Raw genomic sequence first — 24,878 nt, 5'->3', positions numbered from 1 at the left:
ACCATGTATATATACAGAGTGATTTATAACAGAAGCAGCAGTACAGAGAAATGCGGGAAGACAGACTTTTTAATAAATAGTGCTCAGTGCATTGGATGCTATTTGGAGGTAGAAAACTGACTCCTTACTGCACAACATATACAAAAATTAGCTTCAGATGGATTGTGAATCTAAAAGAGAATGGCAGGGGCACCTCGGTGGCTCAGTTGGTTAAGTGCCCAACTTCAGCTCAGGTCATGATCTCATGGTTCATGGGTTCAAGCCCCACATCGGGCTCTCTGCTATCAACGCAGAGCCCGCTTCAGACCTTCTGTCCCCTTCTCTCTCTGCCCCTTCCCTGCTTGTGCTCTTGCTCTCTCTCTAAAATAAACATTTTTAAAAAATTAAAAAAAGAAAAAGAAAAGAAAATGGTAAAACATATAGGCTTCAAAGTATAATATAGGGGAATAGCTTCAGGACTTTGAGGGTCAGATTCGCAGTATGACAAAATCTCTTCAAGTTGCCAAAATTACTATCCATGAAAAAAAAACACTGGTAAATTGGACTATTTTTAAATTAAGAACTCTTCACCCAAAATACCATTAAAATATTAAGTCACAAAGTGTGAATATATTTGCAATATATAAAATCACAAAGGGCTTGAGATCTGAATATATTAAAAACTTCTGAATTGATTTTAAAAAGATAACTAACACGATAGGGAAAAAATGGCAAGATGAAAAAAGTGCTCAATTTCATTAATTTTTTAGATGTTTATTTATTTATTTATAGGGCGGGGGGAGCGGGCATAGAGAGAGAATCCCAAGTAAGCTTCATGCTGTCAGCACAGAGCTCTTCGCGGGGCTTGATCTCACAAATTGTGAGATCACGACCTAAGCCGAGATCAAGAGCTTAACCAACTGAGCCACCCAGGTGCCCCTCAATTTCATTATATTGGGGAATGACAATTTAAAACTATAATGAGATTCAAGAATATATGCCCAACAGAATGGCTAAAAGACTTAGAATGTAAGGTAGCTAGAATATGCAGCAACGGGTATGCTCATTCTCTGCTATCGTTAAGTCTAAATTAGTAGAATCTCTTTGGGAAACTGGCATTTTCTGCTACAATTGAACCTTTGACTATCTATGTCCCATCAGTTATACTCCTGCACATTAACTGAAATTCTTGCATATGTGCATCAAGAGACATACTCAAAGATGTTCACAGCAGCATTATTTATAATAGCCCAAACCGGAAACAACTGAAGTAGGCATCAGAGGCGGAAGTGATAAATAAATTGTAACGTATTCATAAAATGAAATGAATGAATTCACTCCACAGAATGAAAACGACGGAATACCATTGTACACAAAAGCCTGAATGACCCACACTTGTGAAAAAAAGAAGCCAGACACATATTAGGTAGATAGAAGAGAGATAAATGACAGATATAGATAGAGAGATAGAGAGATAGAAAGGTATATAATTTTATCTCCAATTATAAAAAATTCAAAACAGACAAACCAATCTATGGAATTAGAAGTTAAGATAGAAATCATTGCAAAAAACATAGGGGTGGCTTTTAGGGAACTAGCAAAGCTTTATTTTTTGACCCTGAGTAGTGTTTACACAGGGGATTGCTTTGTGGTATTACATTAATATTGTACATCGTATGTTTTATGCACTTTCTGATTTGTGTGTCACACTTGAGTAAAAAATTAAACAAAAGAAGGAAAAAAGCAATAGTGGGTAAGGACGTAACAGAAAAGAATCAAAAAGGGCAATCATACTACAAATGTATCATCATTTTAGGATAATAGGTTTCCTTAAAAGGTTGTACGCTAGGTGGGGGTAAGGTTGTACACTGAAGTTTTAAAGGTCTTGGGAACCTCCTAAGTGCTTTACAGAGTCTTTTGGGAGGAGGGAGGAGAAAATGATAAATCTAGATTAAAATATTCACATATTGCTGTGTGATGCAAAGCACATCTATAGAACCTTCCAAGGTTATTCTATACATTCACAGACTGTCCAAATGTAGCATCTAGGACACATTCTAACAATCATGTATTTCTCATGACGTCATACACTACCCAGGACTCCCTCCCCTCGTGACACCTATCATAGCTATTCTAATAGCCGACTGTTTTTCTCTCTACTATCAATAAGCAATTACTCAAGGCCAGAGACTCTCACATTTCCAGAGTGTTGTATCTCATTACCTAACACAGTGTCTGGCATGTGATATGCACTTAATAACTACTTACTTGACATATAGATAAAATATAAAGTACTTTAATTTTTTCACTTTGGAGACGTGAAAATTACATCTTTCACAGCATTGTGCAAATTAATAAGGTTAACAGGGCATTCTTCTTTGAACTTGTCAGATAATAAAATTCTCACAGCCTGAAAGTTCTGCCTCTAATATTACTGTCCTGTAGATGCCTATCAGAATCCTTTTGAAGCTGCATTTAGTCAAAACATAAAGTCAAGCTTATTTTCAAATAAATATCATGTGCAAATCCTTAGGCAATGGATATATTATTAAAGGTCTTAGAACGTGGGGGTATTCCCTCTGGATATTGTTTAGAACTGAGGACACTCGAAAAACATTAGGTGAAAAGCGGCAAATGTGAATCTACTTTTAAATTCCTTGCTTTTTTATGATCTTGGAATAACGTTCTTCTCTTTCACACACACACATAGAAGATATTTTTTTTTAATTGGTTGCTAGACCTTCTTTCACAATCACAGAGGGGGAAAAGTGATCTTAGTACTTTAAATATTCATATTGCAGCTTGGAAGAAGACTGGATAGAATAAACTTTAGGAAAAATTTCGGGCACACCGTTCTATAATATTCCGGTAATAGAGGAAATTTTAAAATCTCAAAATCTTGCAGAATAAAGAAAAAATCCATACCTCAGTCCCTGCAATAGAAAAGCTGAAGCTGGGAAGTGTGGTGAGTATAACACACATCATCATAACAGGTCTCCTAGCAAAGGACAAAAAATAAGCAAAAGCAATAATGTACAAGATCAACAGTTCCGGTTACATTTTGCTAATTTAGCAGTTCCTGTTCCATTCATCTCTCATTTTTCTAAGAAGCTACTACTTCCCCATTTCCATTTCCCAAATGTTTCAGTATGGCAAAGGGGAACACATGCAAAACCCAGAATATTTTCTAGAACAAAGGTTCACCACCTTTGTTCCAGAAAAAAATAACTAGCCAGCCATGGACTTCCAAGAGCATCACCGTGCAAGACAAATGACATTCAACATTTCCATAATTCCATAACTGGAATCCTGCCAAAAAGTTTCAGCTCTGGTGACCAACTGAAAAAAAGAATGTGACTTTTTTTTTTCTCCATGTTTGTTTATTTACTTTGAGGGGAGGAGGGGCAGAGAGGGAATCCCAAGCAGGCTCCAGGCTCAGTGCCACACCCAACACTGGGCTCTATCCCATGACTGCAAGATCAGGACCTGAGCCGATATCAAGAGTTGGATGCTGAACCAACTAAGCCACCCAGGCACCCCAAGAGCATGCCTTTCTTAAGTTATATTATACCCTATCATAACATTGATTTTTTTTTAAAGAAGACATTTAGAGATGTTGTACCAAGAATGCCTTCATTTAAAAAAAAATTTAATGTTTATTTACTTTTGAGAGAGAGAGAGAGAGAGAGAGACAGAGTGTGAGCGGCAGAGAGAGAGGGAGACACAGAATCTGCAGCAGGCTCCAGGCTCTGAGCTGTCAGCACAGAGCCTGACGTGGGGCTCAAACTCATGAACTGCGAGATCATGACCTGAGCTGAAGTCGGACGCTTAACTGACTGAGCCACCTAGGCACCCCACCAAGAAATGATTTCAAATGAAAACATGTGGATATTTCTTACTTGAACTAAAAACAAATCATGTGATATATATGTATATATACATATATATCACATGATTTTTCACACTGGTTTTTGGACCATTGGTTTTTTTCACAGTGGTTTTTGGACCACTTCTTAAAACCTTCATGAACAATTAATCAAATAGTTATTGAGATATAATACATATATAATACTCTATCTTATGACAGAAAGAATTAAAATGCTCACTTAGCATTATTAATTGATAGGAAGACAAAAGATGCTCAAAGCTTTCCTATGATGAAATATTTACATTTCCGTTCCTTAAATACACATTTTACTAATTACACTTATATGATAATGTGTTTCGAAGTACAAAAAGTGCTGAACTCTTTCAAATAACTAACGATTTCTCCTTGGTCCTGCCATGCTTCTGTCAATCCCATCCTTGTCTTAGATGTTCTAGGTATAGACATAAGTTAGAGGGCAGGATAGACCCGTCTCCTAGCCAGACTCAGTACGACCTGCTAAAACCAGAGGTACAATGGGGTTTTTGAGAGGTAGCTTTGCCTCCTTTTCTGAGCCCAGATCCAGCTTCCTGCAGCACCTGGCTCTGCCTGGAGCCTTCATGGAGCCCTCTTCTTCTCAGCTTGTGCTCTAAAAGGTGAGAGTGCCCCAGGGATTACTCCTGCACCTCCTCTTTATGCCTAATTGTCTCAAGCAATCCCATGGCTTTAATTTTATTTTAATGTTTATTTTTATTTGAGAGAGAGAGAGAGTGAGTGGGGAAGGGGCAGAGAGAGAGAGAGGGTGACACACAATGCAAAGCAGGCTCCAGGCTCTGAGCCATCAGCACAGAGCCCAACACAGGGCTTGAACTCATGAACTGTGAGATCATGACCTGAGCCGAAATCTGACACTTAACTGACTGAGCCACCCAGGCGTCCCTCCCATGGCTCTAAATATCAAGCACTTACCCAGGACTTCCATATATATATATAGACATAGATATAGACATAGACATTTTTTTCTTCTGAGCTCTGGGCTTGTATGCCCAACTCTGGCACCTCCACTTGGGTGGCTAATGGGCAACCCAGATTTAACATGCCTGAACAAAGACCCCACATCCCTGTTCCAATCATCAAATGCTCTCTGGTTTACTGCAAGTAGAATTACTGAAAGTACGTGTCACATCCATCCTTCGCTAACATCATAGCTCATTTACCATCATGTCTCATCTCCAAGAACTTCCTATCCAGTTTCCTGTTAATATTTCTATTCTTGCCTAGCAACGTTTTCTCCATAGAGCCAACTGTTATATTTTTAAAAAGTAAAACACATCTTATCACTGCCCTGCTCAAAAATCTCCAACGATAAGGGGTGGGGTGAATGAGGAGTTAGTGTTGAGTGGAGACAAGAATAAAGACGAAAACGTTCTGTGGACGGATGGTGGTGATGGCACAACAGTGTGAATGAGTTTAATGCCACTGATACGTACACTTAAAAGGTTAAGTCGGTAAATTGTGCTACATGTATTTCACACAAAATACACACATCTGTGCATCTTACATATTTTTTAAAAATCTCCAGTGGGTAAGCAATGTAACTGGAACAAATTTGAAACCTATTACCCGAGCCTACATGTTCTACATGACGTGGTTTCTCTTCTTTCTCCTAGTCTCTTTCTCACTTAGAATGACTTTCCTCTCCCTGGAAACCCACTTAACTCCAGCCATACTGGCTTTCTGGTTGTGTCATGATCACATCAAGCTTGCCTCATCTTCAAGTTGTACACTGTCTACACCTTCTGCCAGATGCCCCCCATTCCTGGATCTTCCATGTTGGAGCCCTGTTGTCATTCCGAATTATATATATCTGCGGCCTTATGACTACCTGAAGTTCTGCTGATTATTTCTTGTTTATCGTTTCACACATTCCTCTTTGCTGATCCTCAAAGTAAGTTCCGTGGAGGCAGGAAATTTATCTGAATGGTTTCACTACATTAACTCCACTAGCTAAAACCACGTTTTTTGAGCCTTTTTTTGTGCAGTGAAACTTCTGAGAATCTGGTAAATCCTATGGACCTTTTTCAAAACAGATTTCTTTTTAAACAAAAACAGAGCAATTATGTTGAAATACGGTATTCCAAATTCTTTTAAAAATTTTATACAGGAATATATGTGCTCATCTATGAACACGTTGTCTCCTTATTTTCTTTGGAACGCTCAAGAGCTAGTGGAAACTGAAATCATTCATAATGTCAAGGTAGCGAAGATCATTAGCCATATTAAGAAGTATCTGCAACAATTGTAATGTGGTATTAAAAGATCTAACATATATGATATGAAAAGATCTACTTAATGAAGTTATTAGGTTCTGGTACTTGTAGTGTGCTTTGTTACCAACATGCAAAATGGAAAGAAATGCTAGTTTTCAGTTAGAGGCTACAGGGAAAATGAAGATGCAACCTGTTTCTAATCCAAGTTCTGCATCTTATGTATCCAGAAATAATGATAATCTGTATTTTAATATCTTGACTTACTGCTAACATAGCTTTATTATAATTTATTAATAAGTGTTGTGGGTTAAATTATGTTCCTCCCCAAAGATTATGTTCAAGTTTCAACTCCTGGTACCTTACAGTGTAACCTTATCTGGAAATACGGTCTTTCCAGAGCTAGTAAGTTAAAATGAGGTCATTAAGGTGGGCCCTAATCCAACACGACTGGTGTCCTTATTAAAAGGGAAAATTTGGAGAATGTACAGAGGGAGGATTATGTGAAGAAACGCAGGAAGACACCATGTGACGATGAAGGCAGAGATCAATCAGGGTGACGCATCTGTAAGCCAAGGAATGCCAGGATGCCGGTGAACCACCAGCGCTCAGAAGGAACCAACGGACACTTTGATCTCAAGACAACTAGCCTCCAGAACAGGGACACAACACATTTGTCACCCAGTACTTTGTTATGGCTGTGCTACAAAACTAACACAGAGTTTGCTCTACAGGTAGGGGGTACTACTGGTAACAAATACCTAAAAATGTGGAAGTAGCTTTGGAACAGGGTAATGGGTAATCTGGAAGAGTCTGAAGACACATGATAGAAACAGGCTGGACTGCCTAGAAGAGACTGTTAGAAAAATATGGGCATTACAGGAGATTCTGGTGAAGGCTAGGAGAGAAAAAGAGGAGAGATGTAGAAAAGCCTCTAACAATCTTAGAGAATACGCACATTGTCCCAAACAGAAATGCTACAAACGTGAATGTTCAAGGTGTTTCTGGTGAAGTCTCAGGCAGAAAGGAGGACCATGTTGTTGGCAACTGGAGGAAAGGTGATCCTTTCTAGAAAGTGGCAGAGGGGCGCCTGGGTGGTTCAGTCGGTTGAGCGGCCGGCTTCGGCTCAGGTCATGATCTCGCGGTCCGTGAGTTCGAGCCCGGCGTTGGGCTCTGTGCTGACAGCTCAGAGCCTGGAGCCTGTTTCAGATTCTGTGTCTCCCTCTCTCTCTGACCTTCCCCCGTTCATGCTCTGTCTCTCTCTGTCTCAAAAATAAATAAACGTTAAAAAAATTAAAAAAAAAAAAGAAAGTGGCAGAACCTTGGCTGAACTGTATTCTGCTGGGTAGAAAATAGAACCCACAGTCGACGAACTCAGACATTTAGCTGAGATTTCTAAGCAAAACACTGAAGGCACTGCTGATGATAGCAAAATACAAGAGGAGAGGAATAAATTGACGAAGGAATTGTTAGGCAAAAAGGAACCAGAACTTAGTAAAATATAAGAGGAGAGAGAGAGATAAATTGAAGAAGGAATCGTTAAGCAAAAAGGAACCAGAACTTGAAGATTTGGATATTCCTCAGTCTATCCATATTGTAGAAAATGAAAGGGTGTGTTCTAGAGAGGATACTAAGGGTGTGCCTTGTGAACCCAATCACCTATCTCAGCAGAAATATTGGCACTGCCAGCTTGGACTAACGGGGGACAGAGATGGGACAAAAGGAAGGAAGGCTGTTAGACTTCTGGGATGCAACAGGCAGGAAATGGGCTGGTGGAGCTACTTGGCTGTGAATGTGTATTATCGTCTGAGATGGCTCTAGGGGCCTGAGAGGCTCCACTGCAGGCCCAGAGGCTCCCTCCTTAGACCCAGAGGCCAGGGAAGGAAAGGCTCTCCCATCCTGAGGGCAGAAAGTCCAGCCACAGAGGATTATTGTCAAGCCTTACAATTTAGTGACATTTGCCCCGCTAGGTTCCAGTGAATCTATTCTGCATGTGGGAAGAACATGAATTTGGGGGAGGGCCAGAGGGCAGACTGTCACAGGTTGAATTACGTTCCCCTAAAAGAGACATGTTGAAGTCCCAACCTCCTAGTACCTCAGAATGGCACTGTATTTGGAAATAGTGTTTCCAGAGGCAATAAGTTAACAATTAGGGTGGGCCCTAATGCAACAGGACTGGTGTCCTTATGAAAAGGGAAAATTGGGAGACAGATACGCACAGAGGAAAGACTATGTGAGGAGATACAGGGAGGAACACTATGCGACGATGAAGGTAGACATCAGGGTGATGCGTCTATGAGCTAAAGAATGCTAAAGAGTGCCAGCGAACAACCAGAAGCTGGGAGAGAGGCCTGGGACGGATTCTCCCAACAGCCTTCGAAGGAACCAACCAACACCGTGATCTCAGATTTCTAACGTCCACAAGTGAGAGATAATACATGTCTATCATTTAAGCCCCCACGTTTGTGGTAGTTTGCAACAGCAATCCTAGGAAATCTATACAATGAAATTTATGCTGGAAATGCCACAGACACATCTTTGAAGGGGGACTCACGCTAAGGCTAGTGCAAGGCTTCAATGAGAGCACAACACGGCTGAGGAGAAGGACCTGTAGATATGGTGTAAGTACGGATGGAAGATGAGTTAGAGCACTACAGAGCTCTGTGCATGTCTGTAGTAAAGCATCAGGAAGAAGGTCTCCCCCAGGAGTAGGCCCACGAAGAAAGACCTGAGTTCAAGCCACGGTGAGTTAAAGATTCCTATTTGCACAGCAAGAATTCTGACCATGAGATTTCTCACAGGGAAAGCACAGGGAACGGAATGCATCAGATAATAACTTGGGAAAACACTCTGCTCAGAAACCCCTAAACATTCTCGATCACCTAGCTCTTCAAGTCAAGGCTTCCTTCCTTGTCTTTCAAGGCTTCCCACCATCCGCCATTAACTTCCCAACAAAAAACACTAACCCCAGTGAGCTCATGCAACAAGCCAAGTTCTGCATTCATCCATTCACCCACTCATCCAAGCCCTTGTTAAATGTGTGAACTACACTCAGTTGTAAGGACAGAAAGACACGTAAGGCACAGTCTGGCTTTATGGCACTTACAGGCTCAGGAAGTTGCCTAAGCACAAGATGAGGTAACCGTGTGACAAGAGCAAGTTTTTCTAGGAGTTTTAGTCTCAGTTATGAGACTCAGTTATGAAAGTGACACTATTGCAGTTGAAGTCAATACCTCACACCAATAGCTGCATCAACAGGACAGCTGGGTATCAATGAGATCATGTCTGGACATTAACAAGCCAGTCATCATCCCAAGGAAATATCCAAAAGGGAAAAAGGTCCAGAAATGACAGGACAAGAATACCTGATAAAGCCTGGACACTGGAGAAGAGAAGACGTCGCAGACTGCCATGGGACGTAGTTGAGATGTGTATACTTTTAAACATTTGAAAAACGTTCATATGGACACAGTGAGCTCAGGAAAGTCACCTCTGGAGACACGGTTTTGGGACTGATCATCATATAAGTGGCATTTTATATTATGAGCCAATGAGAGTACTTGCAAAGCAATAAAAAGGGAAAAATGGGGCAGGGGGAAATGGATAGAGCTTCTGGCCATGGCCAAATTCACTGGCATATAAAGGGAGGGCAGGGGCGCCTGGGTGGCTCAGTCAGTTAAGCTTCAGACTTCGTCTCAGGTCATGATCTCATGGTTTGTGGGTTCCAGCCCTGCGTCAGGCTCTGTGCTGACAGCTCAGAGCCTGGAGGCTGCTTCTGATTCTGTGCCTCCCTCTCTCTCTGCCCCTCCCCAACTCGCACTCTGTCTCTCAAAAATAAATAAACATTAAAAAATTTTTAAAAAATTTTTAAATAAGAGGTCCATTGTCTACCCGCATTGTAAGAAAGAGTGTCGTAGAACTCTCAGGTGCCTTTGAGCTTTAGGATTCTATGGTATAATGCCAATACCATTGTACAAGCAAGGGGAAGAGTCGATTTTTAAGGGGCAGGACTGATGTGCAGAAAACATTTTTCATGAAGATTTTTACTCTGTCAAGGACTGCAAAGGAAGGGGGATGGGGAAAAGAAGCAAAGGATAAGACACCAGCTGGTGAAGGCTACCAGAGCCCCAGCATCAGTGAAGAAAATGTTCTTCATGCTTCCCTGAACAAAACCGTCAGGACAAATGATGTGACATCGGACTTGAATGTATGAAAACGTGGGGAACCATGGCCATGTATGATGGCCCTGGAAGTTAGTGCCTCACTGGGGTGAAGAAAACAGTCATGGAGAACACAGAGGTGATGCCAGAGACACGAAAGAGGGAGAATTAATGGAATTTGGTGACTTATTGCACAAAGTGGGAGAGAAAAGCACGTGTAAATATACTCTTTCTGATTTACTGGATACGGTGGGGCAAGGAAGAAAAAGCCTGTCGTCAAGTATCGGAAAATCATTGCTACTGAGTAGTTAAGGAGAGGAGAGTCCACTGGGAGACACGGGAGTGCTGTTAAGCGCCCGTGTTTAGTTCACGGTGATTAACGGATGACCTTCCCGGGACTGAAAAGGGCAAGCTCTACTTCCTTCAGTTTATCCAGCCCGTCCGGCAGTGCCCAGATGTTATTCGTGCTGTGCACATGCCCTGTGTGTGCCACTGTGGATCAGTAAGGTGTTCAAGAGACCAGGCTGCGGAGACAGACCCCCCTGAAGTCAGCGTGGGCTCCACGGCTCACTGGCTGTGTGGCTGTGTAACTTCGGCGCCTCAGTTCCCTCATTTGTAAGATGGGCACTGTAAGTCTTCTTACCCATAAAGGTTAGAGAATTAACTAAAATAATACAGGCAATGTGTTTACACCCATGCTTGGTACATAGCAGCTGTTCAACAAAGACTTGTTTTTATTTTACTGCAACTACAACAGCTACTACTGTTACTACCACTGTCTTAAACGAATCGACAGCAAATTCTGTCTAAGAGATTAAGGACTTAAGCAAGGCAAAATGCAGTCCAAAATGTTGGGGTCTTTCCAAGGGGGCACTGCCCAGAATTCCTGACATGTCACGATCTAAAGTAATTATACGCTGAAAGACTTGAGAGAATTCCTGAAACGCAGCCCAGGGTCCCAAGGCATTCTGAGAATCCCCACAAATTCTCCCTCATTATCCTATCCCCTGGGACCCTCTTCACTGATATCTTCCCCAGTTGCAGGCTAGCCCTATAGTTCAATGGTTTCGCATGTTCACTAACACCCCAGGAAAGGATTTCTCTCATTTACTGAGATATACAATTTGGTGTGTTTGTAAATAGCTTTTCCTCATTCCTCAAATCATCTCCCTAGCCTATTACGAATTAGGACAGGCATCCCTGAAAAGAAACAATCATTCTAAAGAGAATGAGGACGTGTCCCACAAAAGTAAAGAGCACTGGATTAAAGTTCAGACTCTACTGTTGATTTAGTGTGTATGTCTTAAGCTCTCTGACACTGTTTCCTTCCTTACAAAATAGGAATTATATCCCTTGGTCAACCTCGTAACCCTGGTGTGCAGGTCAAGTGAAAAAATAAAACATAAAAGCACTGTATATATGCCAAATACTTTTTAAGATATTCGTTGATATCACGCTATTGGCCTTCATTTTTCTCGAAGGATAAAAGAGACCTCCAGGATTTTCTAAGTTCAAAGAGTATCACTGATGGCATATAATTTTCTTCAGTTTAATCAGTTTTATCATCAGTTCTACTATTTCTCATTCGGAGGATTAAACAAGATCATGTTTTAAATGGAAATACTAAATTCAGCCTGAGGTAATAACAATAATATGCACTGAATCCTTCCCATGTGCCAGGTATTATGCATGGAACTTTATCTGCATAATCTTATTCCGTTTCTTAAAACAGCACTCAGGTGAAAAACCGAGGTTGTCCCCATTTTGCTCACGAGACAATTAAAATTCAAAGAACTTAAATAACTCATACAAGTCCTTGCAGTCAAGGTCAAAGCTGGGATTTGAACTCAGGTCTGCACCTCTTAGCTGTGTGGCCAGGACATACACTCTACTAGCTGGATAACTCATTCTCTCCTAAATACCAGATTCATGGGCTAACAATGCCCACAGGAACCTACAGGAAGAGACAGCAATATGACAGCACTCATGAATGAGGCTATGAGGAAATAATGTCACAGTTTCATTGAAATTACAGATAACCTATAGTGTATCTATTTAGAACACCTGGGGCCAGCCACACCTGCAAAGGAAAATGAAAGGCCAGAAGAGTGTTTCCCTGAAGAATTCACTGAAAGATGTAATTGGGACAGCCCAGGACATGTTAGCCCAAGGGGGACACGTGAACCAGATTTATAAAGCAGAACGTGCACTGGAAAGATATAGAAATAAATGAAGGACCACACTGCCTTCCTTACTCTCAAATGCCTCCAGTAGATTCGGACCTTGTCACTCAAAGAGGCAGTTTAGGACAGTGGCTGAAATACCAAACATGGAGTCAGAAGGACAGAGGTCCAAAGTCTCGTCCTCTCACTCACTAGTTATTGACCAGGGAAGTTGCATAACCCTTCTCTGATAATAAGTTTCCCCTTGGGAATAATAATGATAAAGTCATGAAAATAACTCCCTCACAAGATGGTATAGAAGGAAATGAAATTCACATATAAATCTCTAAGCACATACGTGATCAGTAAAGAAGCAGTTATAACTTGATGATGATGATGATGGTAATAACTGATATGGAAGGTTTGCTGCCTGAATGATATTCAGAACCTAGGATCCCAGAGGTCTGAGTCAATGGCAAAAAAAAAAAAAAAAAAAAAAAAAAAGAATCAAGGAGTGCCTTCCGGGGCTGGAGTAAACTAATAGAAAGCCACTGGTCATTTGGGTGTTCCATTCTTCCCTCAAAACTCCCAGCCCAGCCAGGAGTCCTGGACAGTCAAAGCAACTCCAAGGTGATATGAGGAGTGGAGGGCCCAGCTGAGCTCCAATTCCACTTGACAGATATCCTGAGGATTCGGGTCAAGGTTTGGAAAATCCTTAAACTGCACCGATAAACGCAGTGTAAACCAAATGGTTTACTTCCGGAAACCCTTCAAGATCTTTGCCCTCAGGGAACTGAAAGTCCCCCGGCAAGTGTCATGGAGCCACATCCTAAATCAACACCTAAAGGACCTCTTGAACTCCACACTTCGGCTCTCCAGTACTGCATCCTCCCGACAGTATTTCTAGCTAGATTTCTGTATCTACTATTTTTACATTTCTGCCCTTGTTAAAATCTCTGCTGCTTGCTTTTCAAGTGGGTTGATGTTGTTTGACTCTAAAATAAAAGATCAGCCTGAAAGAAGGGTTAACTTATCAAAGAAAACTAAGAAATCTTAGATGAGTAGAAATCCGATCTAAAGTTCTAAAAGGGGAATGCCTGGGTGGCTTAGTCAGTTAAGCATCTGACTCCAGATTTTGGCTCAGGTCATGATCGCAGAGTTCTTGAGTTCGAGCCCCACATGGGGCTCTGTGCTGTCAGTGCAGAGCCTGCTTGGGATATTCTCTCTTCCTCTCTCTCTCTCTGCCTTCCCCCCACTTATGCTCTCCCCCCACTCTCTCTAAATAAATAAATAAACTTAAAAAAATAGTGGCATCTGGGTGGCTCAGTCAGTTAAGCATCTGACTTCAGCTTAGGTCATGATCTTACAGTTTGTGAGTTCGAGCCCCACTTTAGGCTCTGTGCTGACAGCTCAGAGCCTGAAGCCTGCTTCGGATTCTGTGTTTGCCTCTCTCTCACTCTCACTCTGTCTCTCCCTCTCTCAAAAATAAATAAACACTAAATTAAAAAAAAATTTTTAAATAAATAAAGATCTGAAAGGAAAAATATCTTAGTATCTGAAATAATTTGTACTCAATACAGGCGATACAACATTAGCTAAACTGTTAAGTTAAAGCAACATTAGATCTTAATTTATTTAAAATATTTCTGTATTATTATTGAAATAGTCCCCCCACCACCACCAAGGTAAAAAAAATTTACTAACATAGTAAAGTATTATTTTTAAAAATCTAAACGAAGGAACTGGGTGCTATATGTAAGCAATGAACCATGGGAATCTACCCCCAAAACTAAGAGCACACTTTACATACTGTATGTTAGTCAATTTGATGATAAATTATATTTAAAATAATAATAACAATAAAAAATCTAAGCAAAGGAACCAGTTAAAAATCTCAGTTGGCTAAAGGCCAGACCCGAAAAACAATGCAATTAGACATTTCAAAATAGACATTACTTTGTTTCCTAAAGTAATGTAAATGTTTGTAAAAGTAAAATTCCATATTATCATTCTATAATTAAGATTTCTATAAATTAGCTGTGATAACTTTATGCAATTTAGTGAACAAAGGAATTAGGGCCAACATACAGTACTCAGGGTATCATAGACTCATGCTAACTACGAACTTATGAATACATGTAATTTGTTGCTAACAGGCAGTAAAAAAGGCCCCTATAAAAATATAGAAGATACCATAATAGCAATACAATTATAGAAATGGTGACAATGACTTCTCATTAATCATAATGTGCATATACATTATGTACATTTGTGCTATGCTAACATCCCTACCTGTAGCACCTGAGAAATTCTCTATGAAAGCATCACAGAGATTCCTTGCTTTAAGAATCCTTTTACTTACCATCCTTTAATTTTTTTGGAAAAGGCATGCTTCCTGTATAAGAGAACTTTTATGGGAACCCAAATCAGCAGAGTCACTGAAGCCACATAGGCAATCGAACAGGAAACAATCAGCCAATAATGTGTTTTCTCAGGGCTCCCCGTCGTTGTTTGATAGGTGGTGGCAAACTGTTCCACAATCACAAGCGTGGGAATGGAGAAAGCAGCAAACTCGAAAAGCTCAAAAACCAGGAGCTTGATCAGTTTTCCAGAAACCATCCTGAGGAAGGGCAAGCTGCTGAAGATCAAACACTCCCCCTTTGATGGCCAGCAGCATATGGACACAGATACTCAACTACGATTAAGTTCCTTGTACCGAAATCACCAACCGGTGACTTTTTATTCTTTTATTGACCCTCATATGGTTCAATGATCTTCCAGCTTAACAAGCGAGGTCTCTTAAAGAAACAGAACAGTTGTGGAAATGACCACTTAATGTGTTTGCACAGCCATTATTCAGGGTCAAATGAACTTCTGAATATGTTTTCGGGGCACTGGTAAAAAAGCAAGTCTTTGTAGCTTTGATTGCTAATTTAAGCACAGAGAAAAATTTATGCAATATTTAAACACCTGTTAAGTACAACCACCGGAATCACCTAATTTTAGACTTAAGGGAGAAGAAGAGCTGTAATCCAATCCCCTATTTTTATATCTAAGCAAATCCAGGCAAAAAGAGATACCCCAAACCTGTGTCTTCATCGTAGAAGACTACCCCTCGCTTTCCTTCAAAGTGCTTTGAGAAGGGAGTTTGGATTCACATTGCCAACCTCCTAACCACACTTCTTCCTGGTACTTGAACTATTACCAGGATTAACATATTAACAGCAGCCTATATCGAGTCCAAAAGCATATCAAATATTTAAAAGGCAACAATCATCTCCATGAATATCCTTCCTTCCAAAACTTTTGAGCTCCTATGACGAGCACTTTGCTTTTGTTAGGTGCTGGGGTGTGAAGGTAGGTGAAGGACAGTAGGTTTCTGCCCTAAAAATGCTCACAGCCCAGTGGAGAAAAGAAACCCGTGAACAACCAAAATAACTGAGGTCAGAAGTATAACGTAAATGCTATGGTAACTTAACGCAGAGAACTTCCTCTTCGGGCTGTGTGAAGGGGAGGGAAAGAGAAGGACGAGGAGGCAGGTTTTGGGGCATCAGTGACATTCCAGATCCACACACACACACAAAAGACAGGAGGCCATAATGGTTCTGGCAGACTGACACAAGCCCGTATTTTTCTGGGTCCCTCGGGCCCTCTGCAGAAGGGGCCATGCGTCGCCTGGCTGCCCAGGGAACCCAGGACGCTGGCGGCAGCTCTGAGGGTTAACGCCTCCTGCCCTCCCGCTGCAGAATTAGGCAGCCGCATCCTCCAGCTATTTTATCTGGACTTGAACAAAATTTCTATTGAAGACAGACGAGACACAAATTATATTCTAACCTCCTGGCCCTCTGTCTCGAGTCATCAGTGCTATGCTGTAGAGCAATTTCTTCCACAGACTTTGTACATTAATAGGAATTGTGACCTGAGCATCTGAAGACAGTTGTTGAATAAAACTGCCTGGCTCCACGCAAAAGGACTCTTGCCTGGGTCTATAATTCCATTTGAAATGCTCCATTTTTATGCCCACGTAGGGGAATGTAAGAATGACATGCACTCTGTATGTCTCACCTAGAATTTTCCTCTGATTCCTAATCTCTCTTCACCTTTACCTTCAAAGACAACGTTCGTGTGACGGGACCTGCTGCTGTCCACGACATGAACGGCACTGATAACAGTACTTTGTCGGAACAGGAGGGAGGCCGTGATTCCCACCCTCTACCGACAATAAGCCCACCACCATGTAATGGAACAAGCACCTGTGTTAACGCTGTTCGTGGAACACTCTCTACGAGCAGATCATGGTAGAGACACAGTCCTTCCTGACTTACATTCTGACTGGGGAGATGTTACAAATGCACAGGTAAGGTTCGAGAAGGTGTGATCCTGGAAGGTCAGGATGCTTCACCCTGGGCTACAGAATGTCCCTCCATAACTGGGCCACTTGCTGCTGCTTGGAAATGTGAACTCAGACACACAGGGAGAATTTGGTCATTGGAATGAAGGGAGGCCATGACTCTGAGTCAGGATTAAAACAACCCGGACTGTACATGCTTGTCACCCTGGTCTGTTGTGACACTCAGGACTCGTGTGCTGAATGAACAAATGGAAGCCAAATGGTGAGAGAATAGAAGAGTGAGTACACAGAGGGTGAGAAGACAGGGAGATGCCAGCACATCAAAAAATGCCAGTCCCTCCGTTGTGGAACATTCCAGTTCACGTGTATTCTTAAAAACAGGCTCTTGGTTCTTTGCAACTGAAAGAGCTTGAGTACAACACAAAGGAATAGATTTCAGAGTAGGGGCCAAGGGGCACCCGGGTGGCTCAGTCCATTAAGCGCCTGACTTGGGCTCAGGTCATGATCTCACAGTTCGTGGGTTTGAGCCCCGCGTCTGGCTCTGCACCGACAGCTCGGAGCCTGGAGCCTGCTTCGGATTCTGTGTCTCCCTCTCTCTCTGACCCTCCCCTACTTGTGTTCTCTTTCAAAAATAAATAAATATTTAAAAAAAAAGAGCGTAGGAGCCAATATTACACAAAAACAATACGTAAAATTACTGGGTGATTCAGAAGAGAGGGTTGAAAAAAATCAAAGCGGAGTTGATCAGAGAGGTCTTCTCACAGGAGGTGAGTTTTGGCCAAATTGATTTTTGTATTGACTCAAAGCAATATCCATATATTACTACAGCAAACTTCTCTGTATCGTACAATGACATTTTCTTTGAAAAATAGTTCTGGCGATGCCTGGGTGGCTCAGTCCATTAAGCGTCTGACTCTTGATTTCAGCTCAGGTCATGATCTCACGGTCCCAAGTTCAAGCCCTGCATCAGGCCCTGTGCTGGTGGTAGGGAGCCTGCTTGGGATTCTCTGTCTCTCCCTTTCTCTCTGCCCCTCCCCCACTTGTATACTGTCTTTCTTTCTCTCTTGCTGTCTCTCTCTCCCTCTCTCAAAATAAATAAATAAGCTTAAAAAAATAGTTCTAAGAATGTTCGTGATGCAGTGAGGGGTAGGAGAGTGAAGCAAGTTGCAGATGCTGTGTATGACGATGTGAATGGTGCAATCGCATTTTTGTTTTAAAATATTATAGTTGTGGGGCACCTGGGTGGCTCAGTCGTTTGAGTCTCCAGCTCTAGATTTCCACTCAGGTCATGGGATCGAGCCCTGAGTGGGGCTTCATGCTGGGTGTGGAGCCTGTTTGAGATTCTCTCCGTCTCCCCTTACCCCTCTCCCCTGACCATGCTCTTTCTCTCAAAAATAAATAAACAAATAAGTGAATAAACAAATAGGGGGTGCCTGGGTGGCTCAGTCAGTTGGGCGCCCAACTTCAGCTTAGGTCATGATCTCATGGTTTGTGAGTTTGAGCCCTGGGTCAGGCTCTGTGCTGACAGCTCAGAGCCTGGAGCCCACTTTGGATTCTGTATCTGCCTCTCTCTATGCTCCTCCCCAGCTTGTACTCGGTCTCTCTCTCTCTCTCCCCAAAATAAATAAACATTTTAAATAAATAAATAAATAAATAAATAAATAAATAAAATCACAGCTGTGGATTTAAGCATAAATTAAAAATCCAGAAATATACTCACCAAACTGTTAACAGAGCTCCTGTGGGGAACGGGTGAGGTAGGGTGGAGGGGTTTTTACTTTTGATTTATTAATATTTGCATAGCTGTAATATTTGACCAGCATAAAAGTTAGAAAATAAATTAAGATTAATAGAAATCAATTAAAGAAAGCAATTCTGGCTTAGTGAAATGTTTACACTGTATTTTTTAAATCTTTCCTCCACCAATTTGTTTTCCCTCACTTCTCAGCAGAAGCAAAATAAATAAATTCCACTTCCGCTTATCCCTTAAATGGCGGCACAAAAGAGCAGCGAAATAGCCAAGAGGCAAGCAGAAGACGAGAAGAGCCTTGGATAACTATTTGCCAGCTGGGTAGTCAGGGCTGACTTTTATCGCCTTCTCCTGATCTCACATGAGGACGGGAGGAGAGTAGCCTTCATCCTGCAGGCCCTGCTCTGAGACCCTTCCTTACTCTCCTTCTCCAAGCAGAAGGAAGCATTTCCTCCTTTGAGTCAAAACTCCTTTTGAATCCTTCTGAATTCCTCCCCTCTTGTACTGTAGCACTTCTCTCCCTATGTTGTAGGCACACTGGGTCCCCTAGACAACGGGAAGCTCTCTGAAGGCAGAGAACACCTTCCTTCACCTATGTCTCATTGTTTCTCAGCACAGTGCGTATTACATAATAGGCCCTTGAAAAATATTTGTGGAGGGAATGGATGGAGATGAAGGCTAAGAGACGTGGTAGGCAGCAGGGGAATGTGCCAGGCTTGGAGAATGGCCAACTCATCTTTTATTCCAAGGGGATTCTTGTTCCCACACTGACCTCTCAGAAGGAGAAATTATGTATTACCCGTCCCAATACAGTCTGCTCACTCAGCCTACGGAGCTTCAATTTCCTTGTGTGATCCCAATTTTAGCCCCCAGGTTCCCTTCCTCTGTAGCCATAGCTCCTTAAGGTCTCTAGATAAGAGAGAAAACAAAGCCCCTGGGGACTACAGAGCTTCTCCATCTCAAGAAGCATGTTAGGAAAAGACCATGCTTCTTTGCGTGCATTTACAAGACTTGACAGGTCCCAGTGTTGCCATTTTCCCTACTTTTCCCAATCCATGTGTCCTCAAAAATGCATATTCCACAATGGATTTGAACCATTAACGATGGAGGCTGGAGATTCCTGGCTGGTATTTTTCTGCACCAAGGCATAGCCTTCAATTATTTCCAAGTCCTCAGCCCTTCGAAAGTGTCTATTTGTCTGAAATTTCCATAGCGGATTGGGAGGCGCAGAAGGTTCCCTCACCAGGGACAGAGCGACAAGCTAGCTTGGCAAAGAAAAAGAACGCTATTATGGCAACATTAAGCTCCTGGGAGGAAATAATGCCAGACCCCGAACTTGGAGACAAAGACAAAAGGAGATGAGAGAGGGTTTGAAATCACCTACCCTTCGGCTGAGAGCAGTTTATGCCAATCCTGATTCTTTCCCTTCTAATTCCCCTGACGCGGCCGCCGTGCAATTGCACTGCCAGTAACTGGAAGGACATGGAGGGGGGACATTTGCACACACACCACCCACATTCTTTCCTTGGATTCATCCAAGACTGATTCAGACAACTCTGTCCCTTACTCTGCTCTTTAATGCTGGGTTTAACAACTTCCTGGTAGGAAACAGATCTGGTTTTCTGGAGCTGGGTCTGTGGTGGAAAGACTGAGTCTTGTGGTTAGAACTCACTTCCACGTAGGAATGTTGATGCAGTGTTTTTTATTTTAGTAAGCAGAAGATATCATGCTGTTCAGGGTAACACCTGTTCTCCACACTTCCAACTGTCATTTCCTTCCTGCAGGCAGGAAGTCAAAAATTGTTATAGTCTCTTAAATTGTTATAGTAAGATCATTTGTAATCTCAAGGTTTGTTCATTGTTTTCCGTGTAGGGCCTGTGAAACAAAATGGACCGACAGCCAGGAATGTTCTGGCATATCCGTGGTTTGTTTCCTGTGATCGTATGGTGTTGATGTTCAGAAAGGCAGAAGCTTCTGGCAGTGAAACTGCTCTACAGATCAAGCTGGATCTACAGAGAGCCTAGGGAAGAAGTGAAAGCATGTCCCTGGGCCTAATTTACTGACTATTTACAATTCCCAAAGAGTATTTCCAAAACATAGTACTGGTCCTCATGGGCAGGCGTCACCAAACAAATCACTTGACGTGAATTCAGTAAGATCATGTCACCATCTGATTACACCCCTTTTACCCATGTTATGTTATCACAGTCCAGACAACATTCAATTTACATTGTAGGAAAAAAAGTATCATTACATCTCTCGGGCTATTAAATAAACAACTCTGTAAGAGCAAACACAACAGCATATTCACTTTTGTGACCCTTTTAATATCTGGAATTTAGAGACTCTAGTCTTGAAATTAACAAAATGTGGACAATGTCTGTACTTTTTAAAATAATCATGCTTCCCTGAAATACTGTTTCTATTAAAAGTGTCCAGATCTCAAAATTTTCAAGAAGGAAAGATGAATTAAGACTTCCCATCACACAAATTGTGCACAGTGGCATATAAATGGGAGCTAATAATCAGAAATAGACTAAAGGAAAAAGGAAGTGACTTCATATCTTTACAATGATTCTCATATTTTATTTATTTATTTATTTTATTTTTTTTAATGTTTATTTATTTATTTATTTATTTATTTTTTCAACGTTTATTTATTTTTGGGACAGAGAGAGACAGAGCATGAACGGGGGAGGGGCAGAGAGAGAGGGAGACACAGAATCGGAAACAGGCTCCAGGCTCTGAGCCATCAGCCCAGAGCCCGACGCGGGGCTCGAACTCACGGACCGCGAGATCGTGACCTGGCTGAAGTCGGACGCTTAACCGACTGCGCCACCCAGGCGCCCCTAATGTTTATTTATTTTTGAGAGAGAGACTGACCATGAGCAGGGGAGGGGCAGAGAGAGAGGGAGACACAGAATCCAAAGCAGGCTTCAGGTTTTGAGCTGTCAGCACAAAGCCCAACGCAGGGCTTGAACTCACGAACTGTGAGATCATGACCTCAGACGAAGTTGGATGCTTAACAGACTTAGTCACCCAGGTGCCCCTCAGAATTTATTTTTTAGGGGACTACAACAATCTGGGTTGGCCTTTCGATATTCCAAAGTAACAAATTAAGGCAAAAAAAAAAAAAAAAAACAACCCTATTTAAGTTAGACACAACCCTAACTAGTGTATATTCAGCCCAAAGGTCACAAAAATTATTTAACCTATATTTCCCAAATCTTCACTGCGAAGGACTTGATAAGGTTGTGGCTCTCCAATTTTTTCCTACTTAAGATAAAAATAACTTGAAAACAGTATTATTAGACATGGCCACATCTTTGCAAGTACACAGAAATGACAACTATCCAGTTATTTTGGTTAATATAGATAAAAAATAAAATTTCCAACTGGTTTGCCTAAATGTAGTGCTCCCTAATTCCACTGGGTGGTGCAAGTTTTGTTTTGTTTTAATTGCAGATTTTTTAAATCGGCATTGTTAAAGGTATCATGGGTTTGGAATCTTCTAACCTAAATTACTCCTTTTAAAACTTAGACTACAAAGGCATACAAGATATATGTCTTCTTGTACTATGTATATTTGGCCCATTTATTTCTTAAAAAAAACATTTAATGAGTAAGTTCACTTACCTCTTCTCTGTCCAAAAAGCCACCCAGTGGCTTCCCATCTTGTTTAGAGTAAAAGTCCAAGAATTTACCAGAGTTTCCAAGGCCTTACACAATCTCTCCCCAACCACCTTTCTCTCTTAATTTGCCATTACTTTCCCTCTCACTGTCCTCTTCTACGTTCTCCAAACACACCAGGCATATAAGCTTCACCCTTTATGAAGCCATTGTCCATTCTCCCCTAAGACATCCCAAGATCCAACTACCCCACTTTCTGGAGGTTTTTACATAAATGACACTTTCACTGTGAGAATGCTTATCCAAAATTTCAACACATCCCCCTCCACAATTTCCTATTCTTCTTCCTCCTCTAATTTTTCCTCTTAGTACTTAACAACAATAATGATGTTTATTTGACTTACTTAAAATATTAACTATCTGCTCTCCAAACTGGAACATAAGTTTCCTCAGGGCAAAGCCTTTTACCAATTTTGATCTCTGTTATATACTCAAACCTAGATTAGTGCTTTGTGCATAGTAAGATCTCAATAAATATTCGTTGACTGCGTTGCAGAATGAATTCACAGATGAACTGAGTGGCTTCTCTATGCTAGCTTCTGCACTTATTCTGGGGAACAAAGTTGACCAAGGCATACTGTTTGTCCCTAAAGGCTTACTGTCTAGTTGAATGGACAGACATTTCCATAAGTCATTTCAACAGAAGTTCAATGAGATATGTACACCCAAGTCATTAAGGAAGCAAAGAGGAGAGTTACGTGGGGATTCAGACAAAAAAAGAAGTTAGGCACATACTGTGCTCAAGAGACTAGTTTAGATATAGAAACACAATACCCAAATATGAAGATCAAAAGGGACATTTTAAAATATCTTGAGACAAATGAAGATAAAAACACAACATACCAAGCTTAACAGATAGAACAAACAAGCACTAAGAGTTTGTAGTGATAAGAAAAATCTCAAACATACAATCTAAGTTTAGACCTCAAATAAGCAGAAAAAGAACACCCTAAACCCAAAGTTAGTAGGAGAAGGAAATAATAAAAGTTAGAGAAGAAATAGATGAAATAAAGAGTACAAAAATCAACAAAACTAAGAGTTGGTTTTTATTTTTAATTTTTAAAATTTTTTTTAACGTTTATTTATTTTTGAGACAGAGAGAGACAGAGCATGAACGGGGAGGGGCAGAGAGAGAGGGAGACGCAGAATCCGAAGCAGGCTCCAGGCTCCAAGCTGTCAGCACAGACCCCGACGCGGAGCTCGAACTCACGGACCGTGAGATCATGACCTAAGCTGAAGTCGGACGTTTAACTGACTGAGCCACCCAGGCGACCCCTAAGAGTTGGTTTTTTAAAAAAACAAACAAAATCAACAAACCCTTAGCTAGACTAACTATGAAGAAAAGAGAAGACTCAAGTATATAAAATCAGAAATGCAGGATGAGACATTACAATTGGTGCCACAGAACTGAAAATATCATAGGAAACTATTATGAACAATTATAATGCCAAAAAGTTGGACAACTTAGAAGAAATGGATACATTTTTAGAAACACAAAACCTAAGAGTGAATCAAGATGAAACAGAAAGACTAAACAGATCAATAGCAAATACTGAGATTGAATCAATCATCGAGAACCTCTCCCCCCAAACAGCCAAGGACTGACTGCTTCTAGGTGAGTTCTAGGGAAACATAAGGCAAGAGAAATGTAGCTTAAATTAAATCTCCTTACAGCTCACAGCCCAGTGAGAAACACCCGAAACATGCAGAGTGTGATCTTGGTCAATGAACTCATGGCTGCCACGCTTCCTTAATGTTTTTGAATTATTAAAGACTAAAAGTAACCTTATGTTAATAGCAGCTGGCCCCTCAAGGTCCTGAAAGCCTTGCTTTCAAATTCCTTAGAGACTTACGCTCTCTCTAACCCCCACTAACTTAAAAGTGTATCATCAGTCACTCCTCACAACCCCAGTGCGGCTCTTTCTGCCCATGGGTCCCGCCCCCGTGCTTTAATAAAATCTCCTTTTTGCACTAAACACGTCTCAAGAATTCTTTCTTAGCTGTTTGCTCAAGAACCCCATCATTTTGGCATGCTTACATGGGGCTTTGAGTCTTTCCATCTGGACTCTGAGCCTTGGTGCAGACTTGGTAAGTATTTTCTCTTTTCTTCCTTTACTCTCATTTCAGAGGCTTTTCAAGGAGTACGGTCTTATTGGAACACGTTCATGGAACACTTACTGGAATATTTTTTTCAGTTGCTGCTCAGGCTGCAATCCTCTAGCCCATGGCTAGTCTACGGGGGAGGAGAAAGCCTGCCTTTTGGCTGGAAGTTAGTACCCTGGCCAGAATGGTAATAAGACCCAGAAACTTGATGCCCTCTCTTTATTCCTGTCCTTATACAAAGCTGTCTGTCTTGGGCAGGAGACAACCACCTAAGTGACTAGCATGGCTGCTAATCTTAAGACTCCCATGTGAGGTCTCCTCCTTATTGGTCTAATATAATCCCCTCCACATCTCCGGACTAGCCGCTTCTGGCCATGAGACCTCCACTGGGAGCCGGCCAAAACCAGTACCCAATTGAATTAAAACCCAGCAAGGAACCATTTCCAAAAGGGAAGTTGTCTATAAAGACTGTACGTGTTGGAACATTGCTTAGATAATGATGGATTTCTCTCTACTGTTTTCTGTCAATGTCCTCTACTAACTACTTAAAT

General features: G+C 41.4%; 1 protein-coding gene across 1 annotated transcript in view; it reads right to left on the bottom strand.

Annotated features, from left to right (window-relative positions):
• Positions 1-15,052, bottom strand: part of TMEM236 (transmembrane protein 236) — a 32,520-nt gene extending 17,468 nt beyond the window's left edge. The window contains exons 1-2 of the mRNA XM_030323165.1: positions 14,796-15,052; positions 2,905-2,977 (exon numbers count right to left, since the gene is read on the bottom strand). Of these exons, the coding sequence (XP_030179025.1) occupies positions 2,905-2,977; positions 14,796-15,052 (330 nt within the window). The remainder of the gene's footprint in view (positions 1-2,904; positions 2,978-14,795) is intronic.
• Between the last annotated feature and the right edge of the window lie 9,826 nt (positions 15,053-24,878).

This window comes from Lynx canadensis, chromosome B4 (assembly GCF_007474595.2).
Source record: "Lynx canadensis isolate LIC74 chromosome B4, mLynCan4.pri.v2, whole genome shotgun sequence".
In the NCBI taxonomy this organism is placed as follows: Eukaryota; Metazoa; Chordata; class Mammalia; order Carnivora; family Felidae; genus Lynx; species Lynx canadensis.
Note: the sequence above shows the minus strand (reverse complement) of the source record. Positions and strands in the feature narration are given on the sequence as shown.